General features: G+C 33.6%; 3 protein-coding genes across 5 annotated transcripts in view; 1 reads left to right on the top strand and 2 right to left on the bottom strand.

Moving 5' to 3' along the window:
* Nucleotides 1–390: 390 nt before the first annotated feature.
* Nucleotides 391–5,225, bottom strand: LOC133185957 (15-hydroxyprostaglandin dehydrogenase [NAD(+)]-like). Its single transcript, XM_061321243.1, has 7 exons — nucleotides 5,113–5,225; nucleotides 4,112–4,235; nucleotides 3,854–3,960; nucleotides 2,722–2,818; nucleotides 1,545–1,621; nucleotides 683–828; nucleotides 391–590 (listed from the first exon to the last, which is right to left on the bottom strand). The coding sequence occupies exons 1-7, from the start codon at nucleotides 5,206–5,208 to the stop codon at nucleotides 482–484; spliced, it is 756 nt and encodes a 251-aa protein (XP_061177227.1). The 5' UTR covers nucleotides 5,209–5,225; the 3' UTR covers nucleotides 391–481.
* A 3,272-nt stretch (nucleotides 5,226–8,497) lies between these two features.
* The window catches only part of LOC133185377 (NAD-capped RNA hydrolase NUDT12-like), a 36,775-nt gene continuing 17,282 nt past the window's right edge, over nucleotides 8,498–27,990 (top strand). Inside the window, exons 1-7 of one of the 3 annotated variants that reach the window (XM_061320539.1) lie at nucleotides 8,498–8,616; nucleotides 11,090–11,217; nucleotides 11,427–11,529; nucleotides 11,752–12,392; nucleotides 13,636–13,779; nucleotides 19,509–19,660; nucleotides 20,068–20,332. In XM_061320539.1, the coding sequence (XP_061176523.1) occupies nucleotides 8,555–8,616; nucleotides 11,090–11,217; nucleotides 11,427–11,529; nucleotides 11,752–12,392; nucleotides 13,636–13,779; nucleotides 19,509–19,660; nucleotides 20,068–20,232 (1,395 nt within the window). In that variant the 5' untranslated portion in view covers nucleotides 8,498–8,554 and the 3' untranslated portion in view covers nucleotides 20,233–20,332. Of the gene's footprint in view, nucleotides 8,617–11,089; nucleotides 11,218–11,426; nucleotides 11,530–11,751; nucleotides 12,393–13,635; nucleotides 13,780–19,508; nucleotides 19,661–20,067; nucleotides 20,334–27,990 lie in introns of those variants that run through there. The other 2 variants (XM_061320541.1, XM_061320540.1) reach the window with 2 other exon arrangements.
* LOC133185958 (RING finger protein 207-like) lies at nucleotides 26,178–27,637 on the bottom strand. Its single transcript, XM_061321244.1, has one exon. The coding sequence runs from the start codon at nucleotides 27,614–27,616 to the stop codon at nucleotides 26,363–26,365; it is 1,254 nt and encodes a 417-aa protein (XP_061177228.1). The 5' UTR covers nucleotides 27,617–27,637; the 3' UTR covers nucleotides 26,178–26,362.

Genomic DNA, 27,990 nt, shown 5'->3' on the forward strand with positions numbered 1-27,990 from the left:
CTTTATATAATACCAAGGTATACAAAATACATATTTGAGGAACGTGTCGTCTGACCTTAAGTACAAAACTAATCCTTATTCCCCTGATCAAATCATTCGGAGAACACGTGATCAATGGACAAATTGAAATCTTTGGAATATAATTTAACTAATAACAAATGTGAACACATTGTTACTTGGTGTATTACTTGGTGTGTGACCAGATAAACAGTTTATGGATCAATCTTATGAATAAGTTCAAGCCTTTTGTGAATACACTGCCTTTCTTGAAAAGGTAGAAGATATGAAGCGATATGAATTGATGTGTAATGAATATTGTTCTAATTATAAAATAGGAAAAAGAAACTAACGTTTAACATTTGTTGTTTATTTGTATATAAAGTTAAAAAAAAAAAATAATGGTAGTAGATAATTGGAGTAAGAAAACATGACAGGACATTTCCAATTGAATCAACAAGCAGCAGTTAAATAAAGGCGGGTCTCAAGGCTTCTCAGGTAAATACTCTGTTCCTTTAGAAGTAACTGTTAAGATTCCTCCATTTTTCTGATCTGTTAAAAGCTTTATCACACCATCAACAACAGTTTTCACTCTACAAAAAAGAGAGTTATTTTTAAATGTGAGTGTAATAGTCAAATAAATGCATGCAAGTCGAAATTATATATATATAAGTATGATACATACTTTAACACGCCATATTGCTCCAACATTTTCTGGGCTAATGTAGCGTCTAAAACTTTATCTTCCAGATTCTGAATAATGGCTGTATCGGTAAATCCTGGACAAATACAGCATAAAACAATTCCTTGGCCCTCGGTCTTCGGCGATTTCTGTTTGGAAAAAAGTGTGCATATTAGATTTAGAGGTGATAACTTTGCTTTCTGATGTCTAAATAATATGACCTTTACAATGACATCTGAATTGACGGTGTCCTTGTTTGTAAGATTGTCATGAACATTCTAGTTCCTCTTCAGTTGTATTTGTGTTAGGAATGTATGAAATCAAAGGGGTTTTCTCTATCTGACTTGCTTGGAAATGGTCCAGGATCGAAATATAGTGAGCAGTACATGTATCACTTATACATGCAGTCGCCCGCGTGGCGCAGTGGTTAGAGCGTCTGCTCTAGAGTCGCGGAGTAAGGAGTTGATCCTTACGTCGCGGGTTCGAATCCCACTGTGGGACATGGAGACCGGTCCTTCGGATGAGACCGTATAAACCGAGGTCCCGTTTATACGAAAAAGATCCCTCACTACTCAGTGGCCGTAAGTGCCGAGTATAGGACAAAATTTTCAGCTCTCCACCGGCAAGTGGTGGCGTCTCCATATGAGTGAAAAATTCTCGAGAGGGACGTTAAACAACATACAAACAAACAAACTAATACATGCATATTGTTCGCTTATTGGGACTTTCTTTGTCATGATACGAGGTTGCTCTAAGAAGTTAAATCAAAAGAAATATTTTCTTTAATTCTTTATAATATTTCATAATTATATTTTTTCCCAAATAAACATTTCATACAATATGAGGCTAATATATTAATACTCACTGCTAATGTCTTTGTGTAGGCTATAATACCACTTTTTGTCGCGCAGTAAACTGGCATAAACGGTACTGATAAAAGTCCTATATATGTAACAAAAATAAGAAAATTACACATAGATTTTTACGTTCTTCTGATTTTCTTGTTTTTCTCGGCTTTTAAGACAACAAGTAACAGGGCTGTAAATTTTATGGATAAGTTCAGTAATAAATAGGTTTTTCAGATTTCTTCACAAGAGTCAATCAGTGGCCCATAAATGTGACTATATGTAGCAAGACTGCACAATATTCGATAGGGCTTAATTGATGTACAAATATAAAAAAAAAATTGAAACAGTTCAAGGGCCTTATAGAACAATTAAGAATTTTTTTTATACTTGTACAGTCTTCTCAAGACTTTCCATATTCATGGGTAAAGGAATTCATTACACGTGCCTTCAATTTAATAAATCCACATATTCCCTTCTTAAATTAATTTTCAGATTATAGAAAAAATAAAATACATTGTAATATATGAAGAGTTTGTGCCTACTCTTATTAAACTGTAGTGAATGTTTAAAATAAACTTGCAACTACCATTAAATGACACAAGGCGAAGGACTGTGAGTCATGTCACCTAGAACTCATCGAACGTCAAGTGACGTACATCAACATTTTACCTCTTACCAGATTTTACAGTATAAGTCATTCTTTACTTATATTTAAGTCACTTACTACTTATGATTTTACAGTATAAACCATTTCTTACTTAAGTTTAAATCACTTATTACTTATGATTTTACCATATAAGCCATTTCTTTCTTATGTTTGAGTCCACTTATTACTTAGGATTTTACAGTATAAGCCATTTCTTACTTATGTTTGAGTCCACTTATTACTTAGAATTTTACTGTGTAAAGTCATTTCTTACTTATGTTTAAGTCCACTTATTACTTATGATTTTACCGTATAAGTCATTTCTTACCTATGTTTAAGTCACTTATTACTTATGATTTTACCATATAAGCGATTTCTTATTTATGTTTAAGTCACTTATTACATGTACGTATAATTTTACAGTGTAAGTCATTTCTTACTTATGTTTGACTCACTTATTACTTATGATTTTACTACAGATTTTACTGTATACAGCTAAGTCTCTTATTTGTTATTTTACAGTGTACTGAGAACATTATTTAACACACCTGCCACTGAGCTGACGTTGACGATAATCCCACCATTACCACCATTATCCTTACGCATATACTCAACCACTATCCCACAAGAAATAATAACAGAAGTCTGAAAGACAATAGCAAGATATCAGTTCGTTTTTATGGTTTAGATATTAAGGCTCGTTTGATTTTTATAGTATATGGTTGTTGTTTGAATATAAAACAAAATAAAAACAAATACTGTTTTAATAAAATTAAGCGGTTTAAACAGGATATTTGTGTTATGAGTAAACTAATATTCCAGCAGGCATTTCAAGGTTGAATCAGCTTTGCTCTTCAACGTAGAATCAACGCTGAATTTTGGTTGGATGTGAAATTTGAGGCAATGCTGAGACCTCAACGTTGTTTCAACGTCAAATATAAACGTTCAATAAACGTTGAAAATGGGTTGAACTTAGATTGATTTATAGTTGAATTCTGGTTGCAAATGAAATTGGGGCAATGTTGAACTTTCAACGTTGTTTCAACTTTGAAACGATAGCAAACATTCAACGTTATAAATATGTTGAATTTTAAACGTTGATTCAACGTTAAAATATCAACGAACATTCAACGTTTACACATATGTTGCATCTTCAACGTTATTTCAACGTTGTAAAAACATTGATGTCTCAACTTGGAAACCACGACGCTAAAACAACGTTGAACTATAGTTGCTCACCGTTGCAACTTATATTCCACCTACTTTCAAACTTCGAAACAACGTTACGTGCCAGCTAGGATTTTTTTCCACTATATATTTTACTTTGTATGAGGGAAAATTGAAATCACAGTGGTCGCCTGTCTGTCTGTACGTCTTTAGAAAAATTATGTTGAGGGCTTCTGGTCACTTTTTGCTTTATCATGAGGGATATTTAACCTGCAAACTTGCACCTGTTGCTTATATCTGTAGATACTTGATAAGATGTACGGTTTGATTGTAACCCTGTGAGGGCTATCAGTCATGTTTGAACAAGATGTAGGAGGATATACATTTAGTCTGAATTATTTTCTTTCTGCTATATGCTCATGAAATACCTGAATTCTAAGGTTATTGACATTATTTCTTTGGCAGTTACACACCTTTGTTGGCAGTTACACACCTTCTTTAGAGTACACTTACCAGATTCACATTGACGGATAATTCAGGGTTGAACTCGTTGACAATCCCAGCATTGTTAATGAAAATATCTATACGGCCTAAGGACTCTACACACAGCTCGACTGCATCTACAGAAAAGAAGTACATAAGAGACCTGTATATTTGAATTAAAATTAAAGTTGCCGAAGGATATGAAAATATACGCACTTTGTCATTTATTGTGGATCACCGATTTTAACGGTCTGGTTATATTTTGTGATGAAAAAAAACCCCACTTACTCTTTATATCCTGTTTCCTCGTCACATCACAAACGAAAAAGAAAATCGTGTTCTCTCCATATTGCTGCAAAAGTTCATCTCGTGTCTTCTCTCCTGTTGTTTTATTTATATCCAAAATACACACCTTTATTAATGAAAAAAAAAACGTTTATATTAAAACCATGCCTTATCCTGCAGTGGCAGTCGGCTGAATCTATAATATCCGTGCACAAAATGAGTTTCAATTCAATAATATATTATTAAGAGATATTTAGTATTCAAAGATAAGAAATAAAATGTGAAGTTGTCTCCAAGTTTTAAGCACTGAAAGTGGCTATTACCTATGTGATTTACATTCAAAAGAGGATATATATATGCACTTTATTCTGTTCTTGAAATCAGATAGAAGTTTTACAGATAACATGCAGTTAACAGATAACACTTCACCATTTGTGCTTCTCTCTCTCTCTCTCTCTCTCTCTCTCTCTCTCTCTCTCAAATACCCCTTTGCAAAACAGTTATTTTAACTATACTTCCAATTTCCGTTTAATCTTAACTCATAATTAGAATACGGTAAATTTCATTTTAAGCATTGTGTATTTTCGACATACTTGTATAATAAAAAAATTCAAACTTATTCCGTAATTAGGTCCATTAAATATAGAGTCATTCGGTAGTTTCCGAGTATATCTAAACAATGTAACGGAATTTAACACTTTGTTATATGTGAATTACATGAATGAAGGAAATAACTTGCATTTAGCTTATGAATCAGTTTCTTGTTACAAAGGAAAATATTTTGACACATTTAGGTGCGTAACTTTACTGAAAAAGAACCATTATACAGGTGTGTATATGTACAGATTAGATGTAAGTATTTTATTGCAAATTTATGTTGGCATCACAAGTCAAGACATAATATTCTTAACCTGAAGTTGAGGAAATATTTATTTTTATCCAATCATGACATAAAATCTTCGAGTTTGAAGACTTGTTTAAGGATAAAACTGGAAAGACAGTACCTTATGATGTTGTTCCAGCAGTTCCTCGGCCAGTGCTCTCCCTATCCCCTGGGCCCCTCCCGTGATCACCGCGCACTTGCTGATTTCCATCTGCATGCGGAACACAACTGGGGGTATTTGACGTCACCTCGAGTGTTTTTTCTGGATTAAACGTCCGGTGTCCCCACTTATTTCCGCTGTTTGTTTAATCGTGGCTTTTTTTTTATTTGACTGTCTTCAAAATATTTATAGATAGATTTTTCTTAAAAAAAAAAATTAAAGCAAATCCCAATTCTAAGAATAGAAAATATTTCTTTTTAATCAAGTAACTAAATGAACCTACCTGTCACTCAAATACCCGGTACGTTATCACTCAGTTGTGAAAGTTGTATGAATTCTTATCGCTTCAAAAATTCCTTCAATTTTTTCCTGTTAAATACATGTATATAACTTTGAGTGATGTTTATGTAGATGCATGGTTTGCGTCACTTAGGACTTTAAATCATCACGTATTCTCTAATATATAGCTAGCGAGATATGCATGTAAGAGTGAAAACTCTCTTTTAAGAAAAATCCAGTTATTCCTTTTTATGTCTACGTAGTTCAAATGCATGACCATTTTTTAAATATGTGTGAGAGAGAGAGAGAGAGAGTATTAACAAGGTATGTGACACGTTAAGTATTGGTGTAAAATGTTTGCGCGATTTTCAAAATTGAATTAAAAATGGATTAAGAAAAAAAAACATAAAAATGTAAACTCTATTATAGTTTTATGAAATTTTGTATTCTTTGATGTTTTATCGTATTATTTCAACTCCAGTCGCTCGCTTACATAAGAATGTACTGATATTTGTAAAACACCACCGCACTTGTCCTATAAAGTTAATTTACTATGTTTATCTGCTGGATAACAATCAAGAACTGACATACGGTTCATTATAGATACAGGGGTGGTATTCAAGAATTTGTGGAGGGTCGTAATGCAATGCATCAAAGATGTGTTACATAAATCTTGTATGGGGAGTAAACATTTTAAGAAATGTGACACGTGCAAAAATGACAGTAGGAACAGTATATATATATATATTTATTACATTTTCAACAGTGAAATACTGTGATTTATTTATTCAGTGGCGGATTTAAGGGGGGGGGGGGCACCCGGCGCCCCCCCCCCCTAAAATTGTCAAAGTTAGCATAAATCATAGTTTCGTCGAGAAAATGTAAAAATGTCCACTCGGTAGACCTCATTTTTACCCTACAAAATCTCAAGAATCCAGGAGCTTCCGGGGGCTTCGCCCCCAGACCCCCTGCCTACTTTTGGCGCCCCCTCTAACTTCAATTCCTGGATCCGCTCCTGTTATTGAATAAAAGTGATATTCTCTCACAGTGTGAAAGGATACCAAAGTGATATTCTCTCACAGTGTGAAAGGATATCAAAGTAAATAAAAAATAATTTCTGGCCTGTAATAAGATAGTAAGAGATATAGTAACTAAACCATCTTGATAGAGCTAAAACTGCCAATTTCTTCCCAAATCACTAAAATACATGTTATAATGCTTTCAATGCTATGACGTCTCAACCGCTCAACTATGACGTCACAGCGTTTGACACTGTGTTAAGAAAAGACAGAGGCAAATGGAAAATCGAAGAAAACGTATATAAACAGAAAATTCAATGTTTGTAGTTGGATATGGAATTTAAATTCACTCGTGAGACAGGATTTTTTTTAGTATTTTCACTCGTGCTTCGCACTCGTGAAAATATTAAAAAAAAAAAAATCCTGTCCCACTCGTGAAATAAATTTCATATCCAACCACAAAACATTGAATATCCTCTATATATACGGCGTACACTACAGGCACGTAGATTCAAAAGGGGTAGGGAGACAGGGACTGTCCTCTACTATTTTATCGAGAATAATCATGCTTTTGCTATTAATTTAATTGAAAGACTGGTCCCCTCTTTTTTGATGTAGTATGGTCAAACCCCCTGAAGTGCATCCCAATTTTTTTTTCTCGGAAAGAGATCGTTGGAACCAAACTGAAAACTGACCCCCCCCCCACACACACACACACACACCACAGAATGGGTTTTCTTTCTGGTTAGTTTACCTTTCTCCTTTCTATATATCCAAATGATAACATGTTGAAGGAAAATTATTGTGAAGTATTTTGTAATCCTGTCAATGCAGTTCATTTTAGAAGGCTATGTGAATTTTTACATGAATGTTTTGAATTGCATGCGTTCTAAAATGTAATAACATAGGCGTAGTCACGGGGGGGGGGGGCAGCGGGGGCACTAGCTTTCAGATGGGGGGGGCAAGAGTATGTCTGTGCCCCCCCCCCCACTTAATGTAGAACAAAATCACATCTATGTTGAAATTATAGTAAACCTCATTTTAGGGCAAATTTATTTTATTTCCAGCAACAACTGAGTAAGCATTTCTCTTGATGTAATATATATATATATATATATATATATATATATATATATATATATATATATATATATATATATATATATATATATATATATATATATATATATATATATATAAAGAGAGAGAGAGAGAGAGAGAATACTATAGAAAACATAGCTACTATATATCATTGTGCCCCCTCAATAATAATGTCTGATGACCTTTTTTTTTTTTTTTTTTTTTTTTTGCTTTTCAAGGAATTTTGGTAATTGATAGTTCCCCCCAACTGGAAATATATGGTTGTGCCCCCACTCAAAGTGAAATTGCTTCTTACAGGCCTGTTAATTTCTTTATCAGCTGTTTATATTACACGTTTTAGATCTTTCTTGGATTTGAGCCCCCCACCCCCACTTTTAAGTTTGTGACTACGCCTCTGAATAATACATATATTTGATATATTGATCAATTCATCTCTTTTAATATTATACTGTTTGTCAAATGATTATGTATACACTTAAAGATTTAAACATAAATGACTTCACTAATATGTACTGATATAACTGCTTAAGTAATCTTATAACACATTGACACATTGTGTGTGTGTGTGTGTGTGTATATATATATATATATATATATATATATATATATATATATATATATATATATATATATATATATATATATATATATATATATATATATATATATATATATATATATATATATATATATATATATAGCATACGAGATATCATCTCTTTTTTGGCTCTTTTAATACTTTGTTGATTTTCTTGAAGTCACCTGCCATTTGATGTCACATTTATCAGTTTATGATTGTTTTTTAACAGTGATTCGAGATATAAATCAAATGGGTAGATCCATATCAATTTTGTTATCTATCTTTAGGTCAACGAAAGATTTTTTAAAGATCTTTCGGAGAAATTGGACTATTATCATACAGGTTTTGTTTTTAGTGTGCTATAACTTCGTTCCGGTGGTATTTAACCAACGAAAGAATGGACTTTGGATGCTCAAAACACTAAATGGTCGCACGTTTATGTAAAGCTTTGTGTGCTTTACATAAACATAGAAGCATCCTTCACAGGTATTTAATTCTCCTAAATTTAAGTTGAGAGAGTTTAGGGAATTCATAGCGTGGAACGGATGTGAACCATTCTTATTTACTAAATAAAAAATGTACTCTTCTCAAAAGGGTAACGGGATGTTTCGCACCTAAGCATGGTTCGCGCTGCGATGTTTCGCACCGATTCGGTTTCGCGCTAAGATGGTTCGCCCCACATTGTTGTACAAATATGTGCTAGCCTACTGAAGTTCGTTCAGCAAAATTTTAGATTTTAAACATGTTATATGGTGTAAATTTTGATATTTTTTGAAACATTTTTTTTAATTCAAGAAGATTATATTTGTAGCAGAGACATAATTATTTATGTCTGTGTTTGAAGTATACATAGCATATAATTATGTATTATTTTAACACCATGCTAATTATAATACCGCCATCTAATTAAGTAATTATTGCTGGTTTGACTACCAACACGTCAATTAATAAATTCTCACCTTTCGATCTACAACTAATTACAATTAAATCCTTATGGAATATTTGATGAACACGATCCGTAATCTTTGGCAGTGCATACATGTATTATTAAGTCATGCATTTGAACACACAACATCTATATATGTATATCTTATAACTGATAAACAATTTTTTAAAATGGATAAAAATGTCATGGAATATTTAAAATAAATCGTGAGATGTTTCGCACCTAAATCAGCGCGAATCATCAAGGCGCGAACCATCTCAGTGCGAAACAGAATTGGCGCGAAACATCCCGGATTCCTGAAAAGCTACCACGCACACAGATTTTTATTGCTAAATAATCAAAAGCTAGCTACCACGCACACAGATTTTTATTGCTAAATAATTATTATTTAGCAATAAAAATCTGTGTGCGTGGTAGCTTTTGAGAAGAGTACTTTTTTTAATTTTGTTATATCTTTACTTAAAGATAGGTATCATATAATACATATTTAGAAACCAGAAAGAAATGTATATGTTTAAAAGTAACTATTTTGTCTGGCCATAGGCTAATATTTTGTCAAATTAGTGTGCCCCTCCCTTTGGTTAGCGGGTTGGTTCGCCCAAATTTATTGATTGCTCTGGGTGGTTTTGCTGCGAGTGGTTTCGCCCCGATTATACCTGTGTGCATTTTGGCAGTTTGTTTTGACAAATCTTCAATGTTTTATGGTTTTTGCGTGTGTGCTATGGGAAACGTTTTCATTGTCTCTAAAGCGATCTACACAGTACACCTATTTGATTACGATTTTAATAAAGTAAATCTACTTATGTCAAACTTCAAGAAAAAGATGGAGATTGTTGGAATAAAATTGAAATGATTAAACAAACTTATATATTTTACATATTTTAACACAGATGAATTTAGTTGGGTTTTTTTCCCTTGTTTGTGATATTTTTTAAAGAAAAGTTCATATTATCTGATAAAATCGTAAATAATTATTTAGTATTGATTGACATCTCATAATTAAATTTAATTAAAGTGCTCAATAATTATGTTAATCTAAACACTTAGTGATCAAATGACTTTTGCTTAAATGAACATGAAGTACACTGTATGAATGCAGAAAACCACTCAGGGCAAACAGGGAAATGGTGCGAAACCACTCAGTGCGAACAGGTAATAGGGGCGAAACCACCTTGATTCTCCCTTTGACACACATACAATTTTTTGCACAGACTGTTAAGCACTGTTAAAAGAAGAATAATTGTTCATTCAGCGATTTTTTTCTGCCCACTGGGAAAGGGTCCGGTACCGGTTCAATCGGGAAAAAAAGCATCGAAGTAGAACATAGGAGAATTTTCTGTCATTTAAACAAATGATCAGAAACTTATTTAGCATTTATTCCAACCTCATTACCTATTACTCCCGTGTTTTAAAGAATAAACAATAAGTATTAATTTTGTTTTTCATATCAATTTCCCTTTTTTCACATTTTCCATGTTTTCCTGCTTTCAATTTGTCAAAACGTAAGACACTACGCTGTCTACACCACAGTTCCCGCCATATTACGACATCTCTACTTTCGATTTAAGCAGAAGTGAAACAATTATAGTCAACGTGTACAATGCTTCATTTAAAAAGAAATACGATGTCATCGTAGTCTGTTGCTTGACAGTTGAATTGGGAATTTTTAGTCTCAAAATTGGGAAAAATTAACATTTTTTGGCATTGGGAATGGTACCGTTTATCGGTACCAGTTATATAAGGAAAAACGCTGTCATTAAATTTGAGTTATGTATATGGGTCCCAGTTTTCATACACACAACTTTAATTTACAGAAGAGACTATTTATACCGTTAAATAAAAAGTGTGACAATAATTTTTTAAATTATAAATAAAAGATGTATTTTGTCAAAATAGTGGAAAGTGAATAAGTATTAATATTGTTTTGTATTTGATCATTCATAAATTAGTCTTGTAAATGTTTTTCACTTCATCGTTATTGTTGAATGTAATAAAATAAGAGAAAATAATTAGCAGATTGACCAGTATTGTTAGTATGAGCAGTAAAACTGGACCAGATGATACCAGAAAACCATTTGTAGACAAGTATTTTGAGTGTGCTGAAAATGGAAACACAGAAGAACTTTCTTTTCTCCTCAATGGTATGTACTAGTTGAAAATGTAAGACAAAAGAGGTTCATTCTACAAATGGTTTATTACTGTGTATCTTAATTTTTATGCTTTGTCAAGTTGTTTGTGATTTTTTGTGGAATTTTGTTAATACTTGTAGAATGTAGATATCTAAATTTACAAATACATGTACACTGACTGAGATTTATAAAATGCTGGATCTTTCAATGCTTTGATTCAGGTACAGTTAATGTTGATCAGAAGAATGATAAAGGTTGGACAGCATTAATGTTTGCAGCCAGACACGGACAGACAGATATTATTAAAAAACTGCTAGAAAAAGGGTAAGAGTTGTAGTGTATTATTTTCCTGAGACCATAGTTATTTACAAAGCTTAAGATTTGCTATGACTGTCAATCTAGAAATCATTGGATGCACCCCACTTCAATTTCTAAATTATAGCTATTTCATAAGAACATAACTGATTGGGGGGGGGGGGGGGGGAGGTATATTTAAAGAAACATCCATGCTTCAGAATTCAAAATGATGAAATTAATGGATTCTAGGTGTGATACAAATATTGTCAACAAAACTGGGCAGACGGCACAAGACATTGCACTCTTTTGGGACCAAGACATGGCAGCTAGATTAATAGAGTCTCACACAAAGGAGGAAAACCCAGACCAGCAACTCAGGAACTTCTTTTCCCTGAACCTTCTGGACAGAGCTTCAGAGAAAAGAAAAGACAAAGACTGGATACAGTCAAAGCTCAATGATGAGACTTCACAGTTTTTATTATTGTCAGATCTTAAACCCTTTGTTGTACCCATTAAAGATAAGTCTTCCAAATGGCGATACAGACTAAGCTGGGTTGACCACATCCAAATTTCTTCTCACTTAGCTTCAGATCCTGTGATAATTTTCTTGGGTGTAGATAGATCATCTTCTCAGGCTTTATTTGCTGTTGATGTCTCAGGAATGGATGAAAGTAAATTCACAGCCTTGCAGTCTGAGAGTTCATTCTTGGTGCCATTTCCCGGAAGTCTTCAGATGGAGCCTTCTGATGCCGGTATCTTTGCTGAGGCTCGGTCCATGATGGACTGGTTGGATCGTTACAAGTTCTGTGCCACGTGTGGATCCCAGACAGATATTACAGAGGGAGGTCACAAGAGAGTTTGTAGGAACAAAGACTGCAAGTCTAACAAAGGTACGTGTAGGTTAACTGAATGTTACACACACTTATAGGAATATTATATTTTATACATTATAATTGTAGGAATAAATTTTATATTAAAATTTATACATTATCATTGTATTAAATTCAATTGTACTCTTATTATGAAACTTACATGCTTTGAAGGTTTGATTTTGACAACCTTTAGTTTCATTGCATGTTTTATATTAATAAATATGCAGGGTACTCATATATGCAATTGAACTTCAGTATCTTGAACACTGATATCTTGAATACCATGGATATGTTAAAGTAAATTGGAAGCCCCAATCTCATTTTTAATTCACTTGAGCTGAAGGCTCAAGTGAGCTTTTCTGATCTAAATTCGTCAGTTGTCTGTCATCATCATCGGTGTCCATATTGTCGTTGTTAACTTTTCACATTTTCATCTTCTTCTCCAGAACCACTGGGCTAATTTCAACCAAACTTGGCACAGAGTATCCTTGGGTTAAGGGGATTTAAATTTCTCCAACCCTCTTCCAAGGGGAGATAATTAAGAAATAGTGAAAATTAGGTGGGATCATTTAAAAATCTTCTCAAGAACCACTGATCCAGAAAAGATGAAACTTATTTGAAAACTTTCTGAGGTAGTGTAAATTCAAGTTTGTTCAAATGATGACCCCTAAGGGTAAGGTTGGGCCACTCTGGGTGATCTAAGTTTTACAAGAATACATAGGGAAAGTCATTAAAATTCTTCTTCTCAAGATTAGCAAAGCCATGATTAGTCATACTTACATGAAAGCATCCTCAGGTAGTGTAGATTCAAGTTTGTTCAAATCATGACCCCAGGGGGAAGTGTGGGCCATGATGGGCGATCAAAGTTTTACATAGGAAAACATAGTAAAAATCTTTTAAAGGCTTCTTCTTAAGAACAGCAAAGCTATGATTAGTCATATTTATATGGAAGAATACTCAGGTAGTGTAGATATTGGGATTCAAATCATGACAAAGGGGTAGGGTGGAAGGTATGGTAGGACCACAATATATTATCATAATTTTACATTGGAATATATAGGGGAAAAATTTGCTGATAAAGAACAGAAGAGCCATTAGTAACTCAGGTGATCAATGTGGCCCATGGGCCTCTTGTCTTTATGTAATCTTGAATCATTATATGTCTCCAAGTTTTTTCTTTGCCCCATAGACTTTGAGATATTGAAGTTTGACTATAGTTCATTTATTTTAATATGATTTTGTGTCTTTCAAATAATTTTAGGGGTCCACAATACTGCTTACCCTAGAACAGATCCATCAGTCATCATGCTTGTGATATCAGCTGATGGAAAGAGGTGCCTTCTGGGAAGAAAGAAACAGTTTCCTCCCAAAATGTGGTCCTGTCTGGCAGGCTTCATGGAGCCAGGTGTTGTATAATTCACTTTACTGTCACTTCAACAATCATTTGACTGCCGTCATGAGAAAAGGGCCCTTATCTTTTGACGTCACAATGCGCAGAAAACGACGTCAAAGTCGCGATATTGAAAACACGGAAATGATTTTTTTGTCGACTGCGTTTTGTGTACACGTGTAGAGAGAATATGATAAAATTAGATTTCCAGGTGTAACAAAATATCAAATTATAAGAAATTTAAAGTGGAAATTTTTAATAAATAACATTTTGCTATTAAGTACAAGTATTTATTCATGTTTCTGTGTATATATTTGATATTACATAACCCCACAATTATTGAAGAATTGAACACATTGTCGGGTGAAGTGCTTAATTAATTGCGATGTCCATATGGCATGCAATGCTACACATATATTTGGGGTTTTTTTTTTGTTTTTTGTTTTGTTTTGTTTTTTTTTTTTTGAGCATTTAATAAATGCTGTTATTTAACCTATACATGAATGTATTAATTAGTCCTAATGCTTAAATGTAGTTTACGCACATTTATATTTTTCAGAGAGAGAAAGAGAGAGTTCAATGCACATATACACCTTGTGTTAAAAAGTGCTTCTTTATTAAAAAAAAAATATCTTGTTAAAATACGTTATTACATATTTTAATTTTATTCAATAGTTCATCATATCGATAAGCACATGTATAGACAAGTTCAGGCGTGGGGCGTCGTTTCCAAAGTGGGTGGGTTAGGGGAGGGATATAAATGACAGGAATAAAAAGTCTCCAAATAAGGACACACATTCAAAGTTCAAACTAAAAAATTAAAAGAGAATCCCACTTTGTGTAAAGGTATAGATACTTTTATATAGGAGATCATCGTCGGACACCCACGGGTGATCTCGTCTTTTGAGTAAAAGACGAGATCACGCGTGGGTATCCGACCATGATGGGAGATATGAACCTATTACAACAATTGAAGGGAGAATTGTGTGTGTGTAAGTCATTTGATAAAAAAAATTTTCCGTATCTTAAATGAAAAGCGAGAAAATATTCTCAGGTAAAAAAAAAAAAGTTGGGAGAAGAGGGGAGGGGGGGGGGGGGGCAGTTCTTCTTTCCTCTTCGATTCTACTGCTTAATGGTTTAAGAAAAGTGTTGTGCGCCCATGCATGTCTCCGGGAAAAAAATTAAATTTCTATATTGCGCATAATGTAAAACTATTACATGTGCATATAGTATGAAAACTTAAACTTTAAGTTTTCATACTATATGAGTTAAACTAAAATGTTTTTAAGCACTTTTTTGTTTCTTTTTTCACAGTATTTTCGTATCCATTGTACTTGTAAGAAAGTCCAAATTGAAGACTAGTGAACGGTGCAATTTCATGATCCTGGAAAGTAATTAAGCAATTTGCAAAAATGCTGATGAATTTCAGAATTGTCTCTATTTTGTACAATTCGGTCCGATGAAAGTCAGCATGAAATTGAGCTTGAATTTTGTTAAAAATTAAATACAGTTAATGTGGACCCCCCCCCCCCCCCCCCCCGAACTCCAAGAGCATAACTCAAAGTTGAAGAAAATAACAATTAAACATTTACATTGATGACAGTATTAATATTCTTGAAAATATGTTTGAAACAAAAGAAACAATAGATCTAGGCTGTCAAGAAATTATTTACTTCCAATAAATGGCGATATGACGACATCTTTTGATAGAAAAAAAGTACTAGTAGCAAATATAAAAAAAGTCAAAATCATCAAACAACTTAACATCAATCGTCAGCCCAACAAAGACAATCAAGAAATCTGCATTATGGAAAAGATAAAAAATGAGAGCACCAGTGATGATTTAACAGAAAATAGAAAGAAAATTCAAATACAACTTTGTAGCTGCTAATCTGTAGTTCGATGATCTGCATGAGGAAATCGGAATGGACAACCAGAGATTTACAGTGCCGCCCACTGAAAAAAAGTATATTTATTGCGTACAAAACAGTGCACTGTTTCAAGATTGATTTATTTCTCTGTATATATTTAAGCTGCCAGCTCAAAACTTTACAAACCCTGAATTCCTAACCTGCATTATACATGCTTTTAGTGCATGGTCATCTGGGAAACATGAGGACTTATTCAGCCAGGAAAATCATATTCCCCGAAGGCTCTGCCCGAGGGGGATATGAATTTTATTGGTTAGATACATGTTAACTTTATATTTCCCTCATGTTCATGAAATGAATTGTTTGCGATATTATAGCGAAAAAGCCAAGTCTTTAAAAGTAAATACAAACTTTCAAATTTGGCACCGCTTTCAAATTCACTTTCAGTTTTAAAAAAGTCAATTGTCTTCCACGCCCCCTTTTTTTCTAAGCATCCTTAGTTAAAAGAAGATCGCTAATTTCGTCACTGTTTTGTTGATGAACCTTTTAAACTATTATCAATTTCGTAGCTCTCGGGATTTTTTTTTTTTTTTTTTTTTTTTTTTTTTTTTGATTTGTTTTGCTCAACGAACATTTGCGAAAAAAAAAACGCACGAGGTTTTCAAATTCAGTGATTGCATATGACGAAAAGCAAAACGACGACAGAGAAATATGAAGTTTTATGACCCTGTCAAGTGACTGTCTATAGGACCAATCAGATAACACTTTGTATGTAGAACTTTATCTATACACTTCTTCTAACAACTTTGATAATCTTGAAATATGTAAGGAAGAGTTTTTATTAATAAATGACTTAAAATAAAAAGATTAAAAACACACGCAAACCTTTCAGCTGTAAGTGGTTAAAACATGACACGTGACTGTCGGCTAGATTTCTCTGTCCGGCAATAATATCTAGTAATATGATAACACAATAACACATTGCCAAATCAATTCGACATTATTTAGAATCATTTATTACAGAAACCAGTTCCTTAATGGGTTTTTTTTTTGTTTTTAATTTGTTTTCTGTGTTTGTTTGTTTGGTTTTTTAATTACGTCAAGGAGGGGGAAACGTGTGAATTTAAACTGTAACAAATTAAGACAGAAAAAATGAAAAAAAGGAAGTAATTTGACAAAAACTATCAATTTTATACACGAGAAAACTTTCATAAGACAATCCTTAGAATCATTATGCCCCTCTTTTTCCTGTTTATACTCCATAACTAAGGCAGGCGCTGAAGCAGGATTGTTTGAACACTGAAAACATACTTATTTTTCTCAGCGTAAGAAAATGCGCTTGGGAATAGAAAACAATATTTATAATATATGGTTTTTACGTACTATGGAATATACTATTTTGGAACAATTTTATACATTATAGCGTGAGAATATTTGTTCCCTTCGGATTTATCGGTGACACAGAGAATACATGAGGTTTTATTTTGCTGGGAGCACCCCCCCCCCCTTTCTCCGGGACATCTGTGTGTGTGTGTGTGTGTGTTTTTTTTTTAATAACGTATTCTTTTAATTGAGCTAGAATATCAAATATTAAAAAAAAAAATTTCTAGTGTGGAATTGTACAGTACATGTATTTTATTTTCTAATGAATATGATCCGTTTCTAGATCCTGTCTAGACACTCCCCTTTTTTCGAAATTACTGGATCTGCCTCTAGAATTGCACACATGTAAGAACAGAAGCAACTTCAGGGTATACAATGTATATTGACAATCTAGGAGCTTGAAAACAGACATCAAAATTTGTCTAGAATTTATATGTTTTATTAAGGTTATGTAAATAATGGAAGCTGAATTTGACGCACGCGACGTCATTACGTCCTCAATGAATAACGTCAACATTCTTTTGAAGCGCCTTACTAAAATGACCATAAAATAGTGAAAAAATGAGCTATTTAAAAAAGAAGTATATATTTGCATTCAGGAAGAGTTGCTCTATCAAAATTTACAAAAAAGTCATTTTGTGAAATTTTGACCTTAAGGGCCCCTTTCTCATGACGGCAGTCATTTATGTATATTTACATTCCACATGTATTTTGCTTATAAAGTAGAGATGGCAACGAATATTCGAACATTTGAATAATCATTCGATCAGTTGATATTCGAATATGAATTTAAGATTTGAATATTCGGTGTTTTTCAGATTTCATAAAATGAAGTAATGCGATTAATAAATTTTGATTAGAACAGTGCTGGAATTATCCCTGTATAATTTACTAGCGATCAATTTCGATCGCCTGATTTCTTTCACTACTTTCTTATCTTATAGATTTACTAAATTACATGTATTTTGTTTTGAGTAAGGTGTTAAAGAATTCTACATTAATGCTTTATGTATAATACAAAACGTACTTTCATAGTTTTTATAATTAAATACGATCGGATCTAGAATCGAGAACAACAAAATGAAAACCTTCTTAGAATATCTAAAAGACGTGAAGATTATCCTTTTCAAAACAAAATTGATCATTCAAATGAATGTCCAGTAGAATTAGACTGTAATTAATATTGTAAAGTGCTCAATTTCAGAATAAATGATTATATGTTGGGTTGTACATAATCCTGAATTTTATATTCATTATCAGGAAATTAGTTACTAGTAATTACCTAGGAAAATTGTCTATGGAAGTACACTGTATTTGTTTACATTGTATCAAAGATTATAATCATATCTCTTATTAGGCAGATAATTGTAATTTATTACACGTATTGAAATCTGGGCAGTATACCGTTACGAATATCTTGACTTTGGTAAGACGACTGGTTGGAGCTACTATAAATACACATATTTCATTTGTTAAAATTATACTTTTCTACATTTAAATGAATTATTTATTTCAAACATTGACAAATATCAAATGGAATTTCTTATTATACAACTACAAAAGTCTTCATACAATTTTACTTCCAATATAAGTATACCTACGCTAAACCTTTCATGAAAGTAGGATGATGCATATTTAAAATAAAATAGATTTTATTTATTTTATCGAATATTCGAATATATTCGAATACTTTCATTGAATATTGGAATATGAATTATTGACAAAATTGACATCCCTATTATAAAGTGTATGGAAAGTTACAGCATTCAAAACACCACAACACAGACAGGAAGGTCAAAAGTTTAAGTATGATTTTTATTTTGATGTCACAAACATTGAACCCCATGCAAGCGAAATTAAAAATTTCACACGAACATTGAACGTAGCTGTTGCAATGGCTTTTCCATTAATTATAACTTACCTGAAGGATAATACAGGGATTTTGGAATATAAATCACATCTACAGACAAGACACGGAGTTATAAAATGTTAAATATAAGCATTGAATTATTATTTTTTCAAAGATGTAGTTTCAAAATTCCAATGATGTGTGCAAACAAATTTTCATAATGTGCTAACGCTTGATACTCAATTTGTTTTCACACACCATGGCAGTTATGAGACTACATCTTTCAAAAAATAATAATTCAATGCTTAAATGTTTTGTTGTGATACATGTATGTGTGTCGTATTATATTGTTGATGAGATGTGAAAACCAGTAATGTAGCTCAACAAAAATGAATATGTCAGAAGCATAATGCAATAATGTTAGAATCTAGCATAATTATGATTTGGAGAAAAAAAGGAAAAAACTAAATTATTCTACCCTTTCAACACCAATTGTTCATATTCCATAATAGTTTGGAATTTATATATATAACTGTATATGGCAATCTTTATATGCCTCTAAGTTTCTTTTCATGAGATTCCCTTTTCTATGTTCTAAGATTAGGTAATTGAGGATGCCTTAAATTTTGTTTTTTAATCAGGTGAGACCATAGAAGACACAGTTAGACGTGAAGTTGAGGAAGAGAGTGGTGTAAAAGTAGGTCGTGTCGACTACCACTCCAGTCAACCATGGCCTTTCCCTGCTTCATTGATGTTAGGAACCATAGCATATGCTAAAACGGAGGATATAAAAGTTGGTATCATCATGTGAGAATGCAAAAAAAAAAATACGGCGGTTGAATTGTGAGATTTCTGGTGTACAAATTGTAGTTGAAACTTTTTATTTCTATTGTATCAATACTATAGTCACTGGTATAAACTTTTCAAGACGTCCACCAATACTGTAAGTTTTTTACTTTTGGGATGTGATGTCAAGATGTTTTATTTACAGTCTCAAATATTGATATCTTGAATACCATGGATATGTCAAAATGAAATGGAAGTTCCAACCATGTGTTTTTTATTGGGAGGGGGGGGGGGGGGGCATTTAATTCTCTGTGTCTCCAGGTTTTTTTCTCAGTCCAGTCAAGTTTGAGATAAGAATTTTTGACTGTACTACTTGTGAGATGGTTTGAAAAAAATCTGACCTTCATACTTTAGGTAGATGAAGATGAAATGGAGGATGCTCAATGGTTTAGGAGACCAGAAGTTGTTCAGATGTTGACACATCAGCACCCTCACGGATTGTATGTCCCCCCAGAGCAGGCAATAGCCCACCAAATTATTAAATCCTGGGTCAGAAACACTGCCAGCTCTAATCTTTAGTGGACCCTTTAGGATTTTTTTCACATTTATAATCCTAATCCATAAACAGAATCATATTCAGATGGACATACATGTACCTCATATTTATACATGTATATAATTGAATGATGTTTTTTATTTTAAAAAAAATTATTTTAATTTTTTTCATGATTTTTAATATGAACCAAACTCATTAAAAAAGTTTATAAATGATAAACTTTGTTTTGATATAAAGATAAAGGAATAATAAGTATTGATTTTTACTGTAATGCAATTCACATGCTTACACTGTGCAAGTCAAAAAGACTCTCAGGATGGTGCATTTAAAGTCATTTTGTGGAAAATATTAATAATTGTATTCAAATGAATTGTAAATACATGGCTAGTAGTAACAGACATGCTAATTTCAGGTATAGCTATGCATTATTTAGCATTAGGGGGTTCCTTGTCAACCTCCTGGCTCTGTAGTACTGTCTACACACCATCAGATGGAGAGCCAGCCTGCTTACATGTTACTGTTGCGTTTTGTGTCCTTAGACAAAGTTCTCACTGCTGAATGGTGTAATTTTACTACAGTCTGGTCCAGTGGAAGTATATAACTTTTACAGATGACCAAGGGGAATTGTGAATTATAATTTGTTATTAATGTTTGGCTTGAGAAAATTTAAGCACATGGTCTGATTCAACATTGAACATAGCTTTTAAAATGAAGTACAGTACTGTAAGAAATGAAATACATACTATATATATAATAGCATTACTTAGTATATGATATGAAATGATATGTGAGAATTGCAGATACAATCTAAATTAGATATATATACAGCATAAAGATTGGTTTGATTATGAAAATAAAGCAAGACAGAGATTAGCCGTTTTTAACTGAGTTGAATAATGCACAACCATTTCCTTGTTATATGATTAATTTTAATTACTAACAAAATATTTACCAAGTCTTAATATCAAGTTTTTAAAAATTTTATTCTGTTTGAAATCTCTATATTTTGTGTAATATTTTTACACTATCAAGGCTCCACCCTGACTCTCAAATGCAAGACTTGCATAATTTAAATCTACATGTACAATGTATACTACATCAAAATACTTGCAAATTACATGTAATATGTAATATTAACAAATCTTCCTAGAAACAGATTTGATAAATTTTTACTCATATTGTGGCTCAACATGGCCTTTAAAATATACAACTTTGAATTTGACTAATTGTTGCCTAGCTGCTCTAAAGAGGAAGATTTGAAGAAATAAAATGCCCATTAACTTGGATATCTTCTTCTGTCCCAACCCTAGCCTTGGGAGCCCTAATTTGAACAAAACTGAATTATTATTTTACATTACAGGGAGATGTCCTTAATGACTTTTTTGCATAGTAATTAAAATGATGTGCTTTCTTTTTAATTTGACCTATCATGAGACTACTATTTTGAATATCTGTCCTCATTTTTCAAATAGAATCGTTTGCATCTTCTATGTGACCATATCTTGTATTTTTTTTTAACACAAAAATGCTTACTTAAATTTACCTTATATAATTCTTTAAAACCTTTCATTTAACATTTTAGCGGATTTGTATTCAAAATTTCAATCAAATATGGAGGTTATATTTACAGTACTTTCTTTCGTTTGTAAGGGATTTATTGTACAGAGAGGCGTGGCAGTCTCGTCGCGCAAGCGACATTACGTCACAGGCCTTGTAAGTGTACATGGTGTTCAAACAAAGCAGAAAGTACGACGGAGATGGTTGCATTCATAGGCACTCCCCAGCTTAATTGTTAAAAAAAAAAATAAATCTACTATACTATAAACATAGTACAGTAGATATATACATGTATATTTTTAACAATTAAGCTGGGGGGTGCCTATGGTTGCATTGAAAAATCAAGCGATGTTAAACGAGTGAGCAATTGTATTTGATAGATTAATTTAAGCAGTATGAGTATTTCAAAAACCATAATATACACAGGCACAATACTGGAAACTTTGATCCGCCCGCACTTTGATCCGCCAGGCCCGTAGGAAGCAATTTCAGTTTCAAGGGAGGGGGGGGGGGCACAGCCATACATTTTCAGTTGAGGGGGCACTATCAACTACCAAAAATTCCTTGACAAGCCAAAAAAAAAAAAAAAAAAAGGTCATTAGGCATTTTCATTGAGGGGGCACAAGCATATAGTATCTATTTTCTATAGTACTCTATATGTAGGCAAAATTATTTGGGGGGGGGGGGGGCACCCCCCACCCCGGTTCCTACGGCCATGCCCGCTACATTACTGTTACTAGGAATACGCTTGCTTGTCCTGACAAAATCAGTCAAGTACGAATGTAGTGTGAAATAGTCCAAATACATGTATAAACGAACATGTGTCCGTTTGCATGTAACTCAAGGAACCCGGAAAACAGGTGCTATTAATCATGGCCGTAGGAACCGGGGGGGGGGGGGGGGGGCACGGGGGGCCGTGCCCCCCCCCCCAAGAATTTTGCCGATATATAGAATACTATAGAACACATAGCTACTATATGCTTGTGCCCCCTCAATAAAAACGTCTGATGACCCCTTTTTTTTTTTTTTTTTTTTTTTTTTGCTTGTCAAGGAATTTTGGTAGTTGATAGTGCCCCCTCAACTGAAAATGTATGGTTGTGCCCCCTCAAAGTGAAATTGCTTCTTACGGGCCTGAATTAAGGGAATCATCGAACTGCGCGTGTTTTCAATATAGTCAGATTTCAATTATCTGTTTTAATTTGAATATATGTATTTCATGAAATTCTATGTATTTTTCAAATTTTCGTTTAAAACAGTCAACTAATGAGTTTACATTATTCCTCTTGAAAATGGTTTTTTACGTAATAACTATGCATTTACAGATTGAAGGGTTGTTGTTGACTTTTGTGAGGTTTCTTCTGTTACCTCTGAATAGGTTGTATATTCTTACTGAAATTGAAGAAAAAATGTTCAGAAAGTGTATTGAGTACTTTTGGAAGTTATTGTATAGTACATTGGAAGTTATTGTAAGGCTAAGCTCCGCCCCCTATAAGTTATAGTACGTTGGAATTCAGCCAAAGGTTTTCTATTTGATTAAAAGTGTGGATAACATCAAAATAACAAGAGGCCCAAGGGCCACATCGCTCACCTGAGCACTGTGGCTAGGAAAAAAGGAAAAATCAGTTTAGTATTGAAAAGCTTAAATGCATAAGTGGTCCCAACCTACCCTAAAAATGGAGTGGGGGGTGGGGGGGGGGGGTGGGGGGGGGTGGTCGTCATGATTTGAACAAACTTGAATCTACACTATCTGAGGATGCTTCCGTATAAATATGACAAACCGTGGCTTTGCTGTTCTTGAGATTTTTAAAGATTTTTCCTATATATTCCTATGTAAAACTTTGATCGTCCATTGTGGCCCCACCCTACCCCCAGGGGTCATAATTTTAACAAACTTGAATCTACACCACCTGAGGATGCTTCCACATAAATATGACCAATCATAGCTTTGCTGTTCTTGAGAAGAAGATTTTTGAAGATTTTTCCTATGTACACCTATGTTAAACATTGATCGTCCAATGTGGCCCCACCCTACCCCTGGGGGTCATGATTTGAACAAACTTGAATCTACACCACCTAAGGATGCTTCCACATAAATATGACTAATCATAGCTTTTCTGTTCTTGAGAAGAAGACTTTTGAAGATTTTTCCTATATATTCCTATGTAAAACTTTGATCGTCCAATGTGGCCCCACCCTACCCCCGGGGGTCATGATTTGTACAAACTTGAATCTACACCACCTGAGGATGCTTCCACATAAATATGACCAATCATAGCTTTTCTGTTCTTGAGAAGAAGATTTTTGAAGATTTTTCCTATATATTCCTATGTAAAACTTTGATCGTCCAATGTGGCCCCACCCTACCCCCGGGGGTCATGATTTGTACAAACTTGAATCTACACCACCTGAGGATGCTTTCAAATAAATATGACCAATCATAGCTTTGCTGTTCTTGAGAAGAAGATTTTTAAAGATTTTTCCTATATATTCCTATGTAAAACTTTGATCGTCCATTGTGGCCCCACCCTATCCCCGGGGGTCATGATTTGAACAAACTTGAATCTACACTACCTGACAATAATTCCACATGAGTTTCATCTTTCCTGACCCACTGGTTCTTGAGAAGAAGATTTTTCAATAATGCCATTAATTTTTTGCTATTTCGTAATTATCTCCCCTTGGAGGAGGGCGTGGCCCTTCATTTGAACAAACTTGAAACCCCTTCACCCAAGGATACTTTGTGCCAAGTTTGATTGAAATTGGCCCAGTAGTTCTGGAGAAGAAGATGAAAATGTGAAAAGTTTACGACAACAACGACGCCGACGACGCCAACGCCGACGACAGACAACGGACAAATTTTGATCAGAAAAGCTCACTTGAGCCTTCAGCTCAGGTGAGCTAAAAAGTACCGCACCATGACACAAGATATCTTTTTTAATGCAAAATTAGTTTTTCATCTTTCAGTGAAATTTGCAGTGAATTATAAAAGAATATTTCTTTCCGAAATACTTCACAAGTACATGCAGTGAAATATTTATTGAAATTTAAAGACAATTGGTAATTTTCATTTATTAGTGATATTTTATTGTTTTTAATACTAGTAAAATTATATCAAAATCACCTGAACTGAAAAGAAAATTGTGTTAAAATAATGTGCTATTTTAAAAGTGAGGATATTACATGTGATTTGGTTAAAAATGTTCGGTTTTCCTTTCGCTAGAATATCGTTATTTCATTTTAATTATCCCAAGTGAACTTTGAACTGCATAGATTCAAATGGAAACACGCCTGTTCTTTAATTGTATTGACCAAAGAACTACCCATCACTTAAAACATGGACCTTGTTTTCCTATTACAGTACAAATCAGTAGGTATTTGAAAATTATTGATACATGTACTTGAAATGCCATGCCATAATGACGTCATAAATACTGCCTCTAAAATTAACGATCAAACAAGACAGAAAAATTCATGAACATGATGCCACAGTTAAATGTGGGTGCTTTCAGTACCCCAAATGTTAACAGGGCAAGTAGGTAGGCATGGTGTCATATTCCACTGAATATTATCTCCTTTATTTCTTGTGAAAAGCAGGGTCGTTTATCAATACTTTAATGCCGTTGAGCAAGCCACCTGTATAGATTTCTTGAGCAGTGGTCACCCACTGGCAGATATTGGGGGGAGGGGGGGGGGGGGCTTTTGTGACCAAAAATATACACAGATCAAAAAATCATATTTGTGTGTTGGATATTGCGTTAAAGCAATATGAGCTGCAACTTTAATGTCGGAAATTTTTGTGGCAAAATTGTAATTAACTATTTCAATGATAGAAGAAACGAAAGCAAACTTCTATTGTTCTTATTTGCGATGGAAGAACTATTAATAAGGTTTGATTGAAGCAAAATTACATTATTGTCATCCTGTACAACCTTGATTTCTTATATAATACTATACATTCCATTCTACAGAAATCTTTCTTCTGAAAAAAATTGCATACTTTATTTTAGCGTAATTGATCATAAAGGTTTGAATTACATACAGATTTATTATAACATCACATTTTAACGGCAAAATAAAATTGTCAAAAGTGCAACTCGTATTTCTTTAATTTTACATAAATTATAGCTAAAGTTAATCGAAAAACTGTTCCATAAAACACCCCAAACCTAAGAGCTTCCGGGAGTTTCGCCCCCCCCCCCCGGGCCCCCACCCAAGAGCCCGAACTGGTTGCCCTTCCTTTTTCAGGAATCCTGGAACCGCCACTGGTGGGTGATTTTTTATAACATAAATATAAACAATAAAATGAAAGAAAATAAAATGAAGAAAAAATGACATAATCCGCTTATGCGCGGGGTTTTGTACTTTTCTGCAACAGCTGCATGCAACATGAATTCCCATACTAACAACCAAAGAAAATATATTATTGTTTTAATAACACATTCTGAGAGGATATGGGGAATCATTCCTTCATCTGATGAAACTGAAAGTATATACTCTCTGCCCATTTAGATGTAATTTACATTAAAATAGGTCATATAAAAACACAAATTTTTTCATGAAAATAACTCAGAGTTCATTTAAAGTCATTTTAAGAAATCATTTCATTTTCTTTCTCCGTAGTTTTTGTTTCGTGGCCAATTGATTTTGATACTTCATCATCCTAACTCTCACTCTCACTCTAGGTTTTCTGTCAAAACTCACAAGGTCCATACATGGATTATCAATAACTGTGGAAGAATTGGCATTACTTCTGGTAAAATATATATCCCCAAACTTTGAACAATTATTAATCGTCATGATATCACTGTTGATTGAGGACGTTAAACCTATCCATTCTAGATTTTCAGTGGCATTTGCTGTCTTAAAAGTACCGTATTTGTTTTGAATATTTTGGAATTCTCTAATCTTCATAACGTTGTCTTCACTGTCCAATACACCATCAATGGTTTTCGTGCAATGGTTAAGAAATTTAATACTGTTGTTTAATGACTCCGTTTTCCTTTGCAATTCTTCTTTATATGTTTTAGTCTTGGTGGACAAATGGTCAAGAAAATCCTCTTTTAGCTTCCGTAAATGACTTTCCATATTTTTATGTAATGTTTCCACTTTTCCAGTAATTTCCTCTGCATTATCATTTATTTCTGAAATATTTCTCTCATAGGTATTTTTAGTCTCAGATAACTGAAGTTTTAAATCCTTGATACCTGTTAACAGACTTTCGAAGTGACCATTGCTTTGAAGTCTGTCAGCGGTTTGTTTGATTGTGTCAATCTCTTCACAAGATCTATGTTTCATAAAAATACAGTGAGTACAACACAAAACGTCATGGTCTCTACAATACATTTTTACTTTTTTACCTGAATGCATTTGACATTTATCTGATTCTGATGACAATAAATGAAAAAGTTTTAGTTCACCTAGTGGTACAAGCTTATGCTTTTTTGTAAGTAAAATCCGATGATGATATTTAGAACAAATTCTGCAAAGATTTTCCCGGCATTCTAAGCAAAACTCGACTGCATCTTCTTCTTCGTTTTCTCTCTTACAGGCATCGCACAACCTTGGATATACTGTATTTTCACAACTCTTTAACATGTTTAATGGAAATCTAATGGCCCACTTACTTAAATCTTCTGATGGCTCAACAGCAGGTATAAAATCGCGACATAACGGACAATGAAATCCCAGAGGTTTCACTTCTTTCCTTTCACACAAGGACAAAATGTGCTTCGATAGGCAGTCATGACAGAATGAGTGGTAACAGGGAAGGTACCGCGGTGTTTTAAAATTTTCAAAACAAATAGGACACTTGAAAGAATCTAAAAATTCATATTCTACTGACGATGCCATAGCCTTCACAAATACTCAGCAGATGTAAACTGAATGGTTATGGTACTTTGATTTGGCGTCGTTTCCGGTAACAAAGTTCAATAAACTTTTTTAATAAAAGCGAAAAGCGCATGCGCAAGCGCTTCTATTCAGCAGTTTTCATATACAGTCAATCAACGACCCCTATCGGCATGATGAATTTCTAAACATAGCATCTCAAATATTCCGGATTTTCTAAAAATAGCACCGCTGAAGTAGCGCAGTGCTATCAGGGACCTATGATCATGATAGGTCCCTGGTGCTATCATCCGTTTAACTTTACGAAGGATATAGCGGTGAAGACCAGTGAAGTTGCTCGCACATCTTTTAACAATGTTAAACATTGTCGCAATATC

Source organism: Saccostrea echinata, unplaced genomic scaffold (genome assembly GCF_033153115.1).
Source record: "Saccostrea echinata isolate AGI-Se365-2 ecotype Australia unplaced genomic scaffold, CSIRO_AGI_Sech_v1 ptg000012l, whole genome shotgun sequence".
In the NCBI taxonomy this organism is placed as follows: domain Eukaryota; kingdom Metazoa; phylum Mollusca; class Bivalvia; order Ostreida; family Ostreidae; genus Saccostrea; species Saccostrea echinata.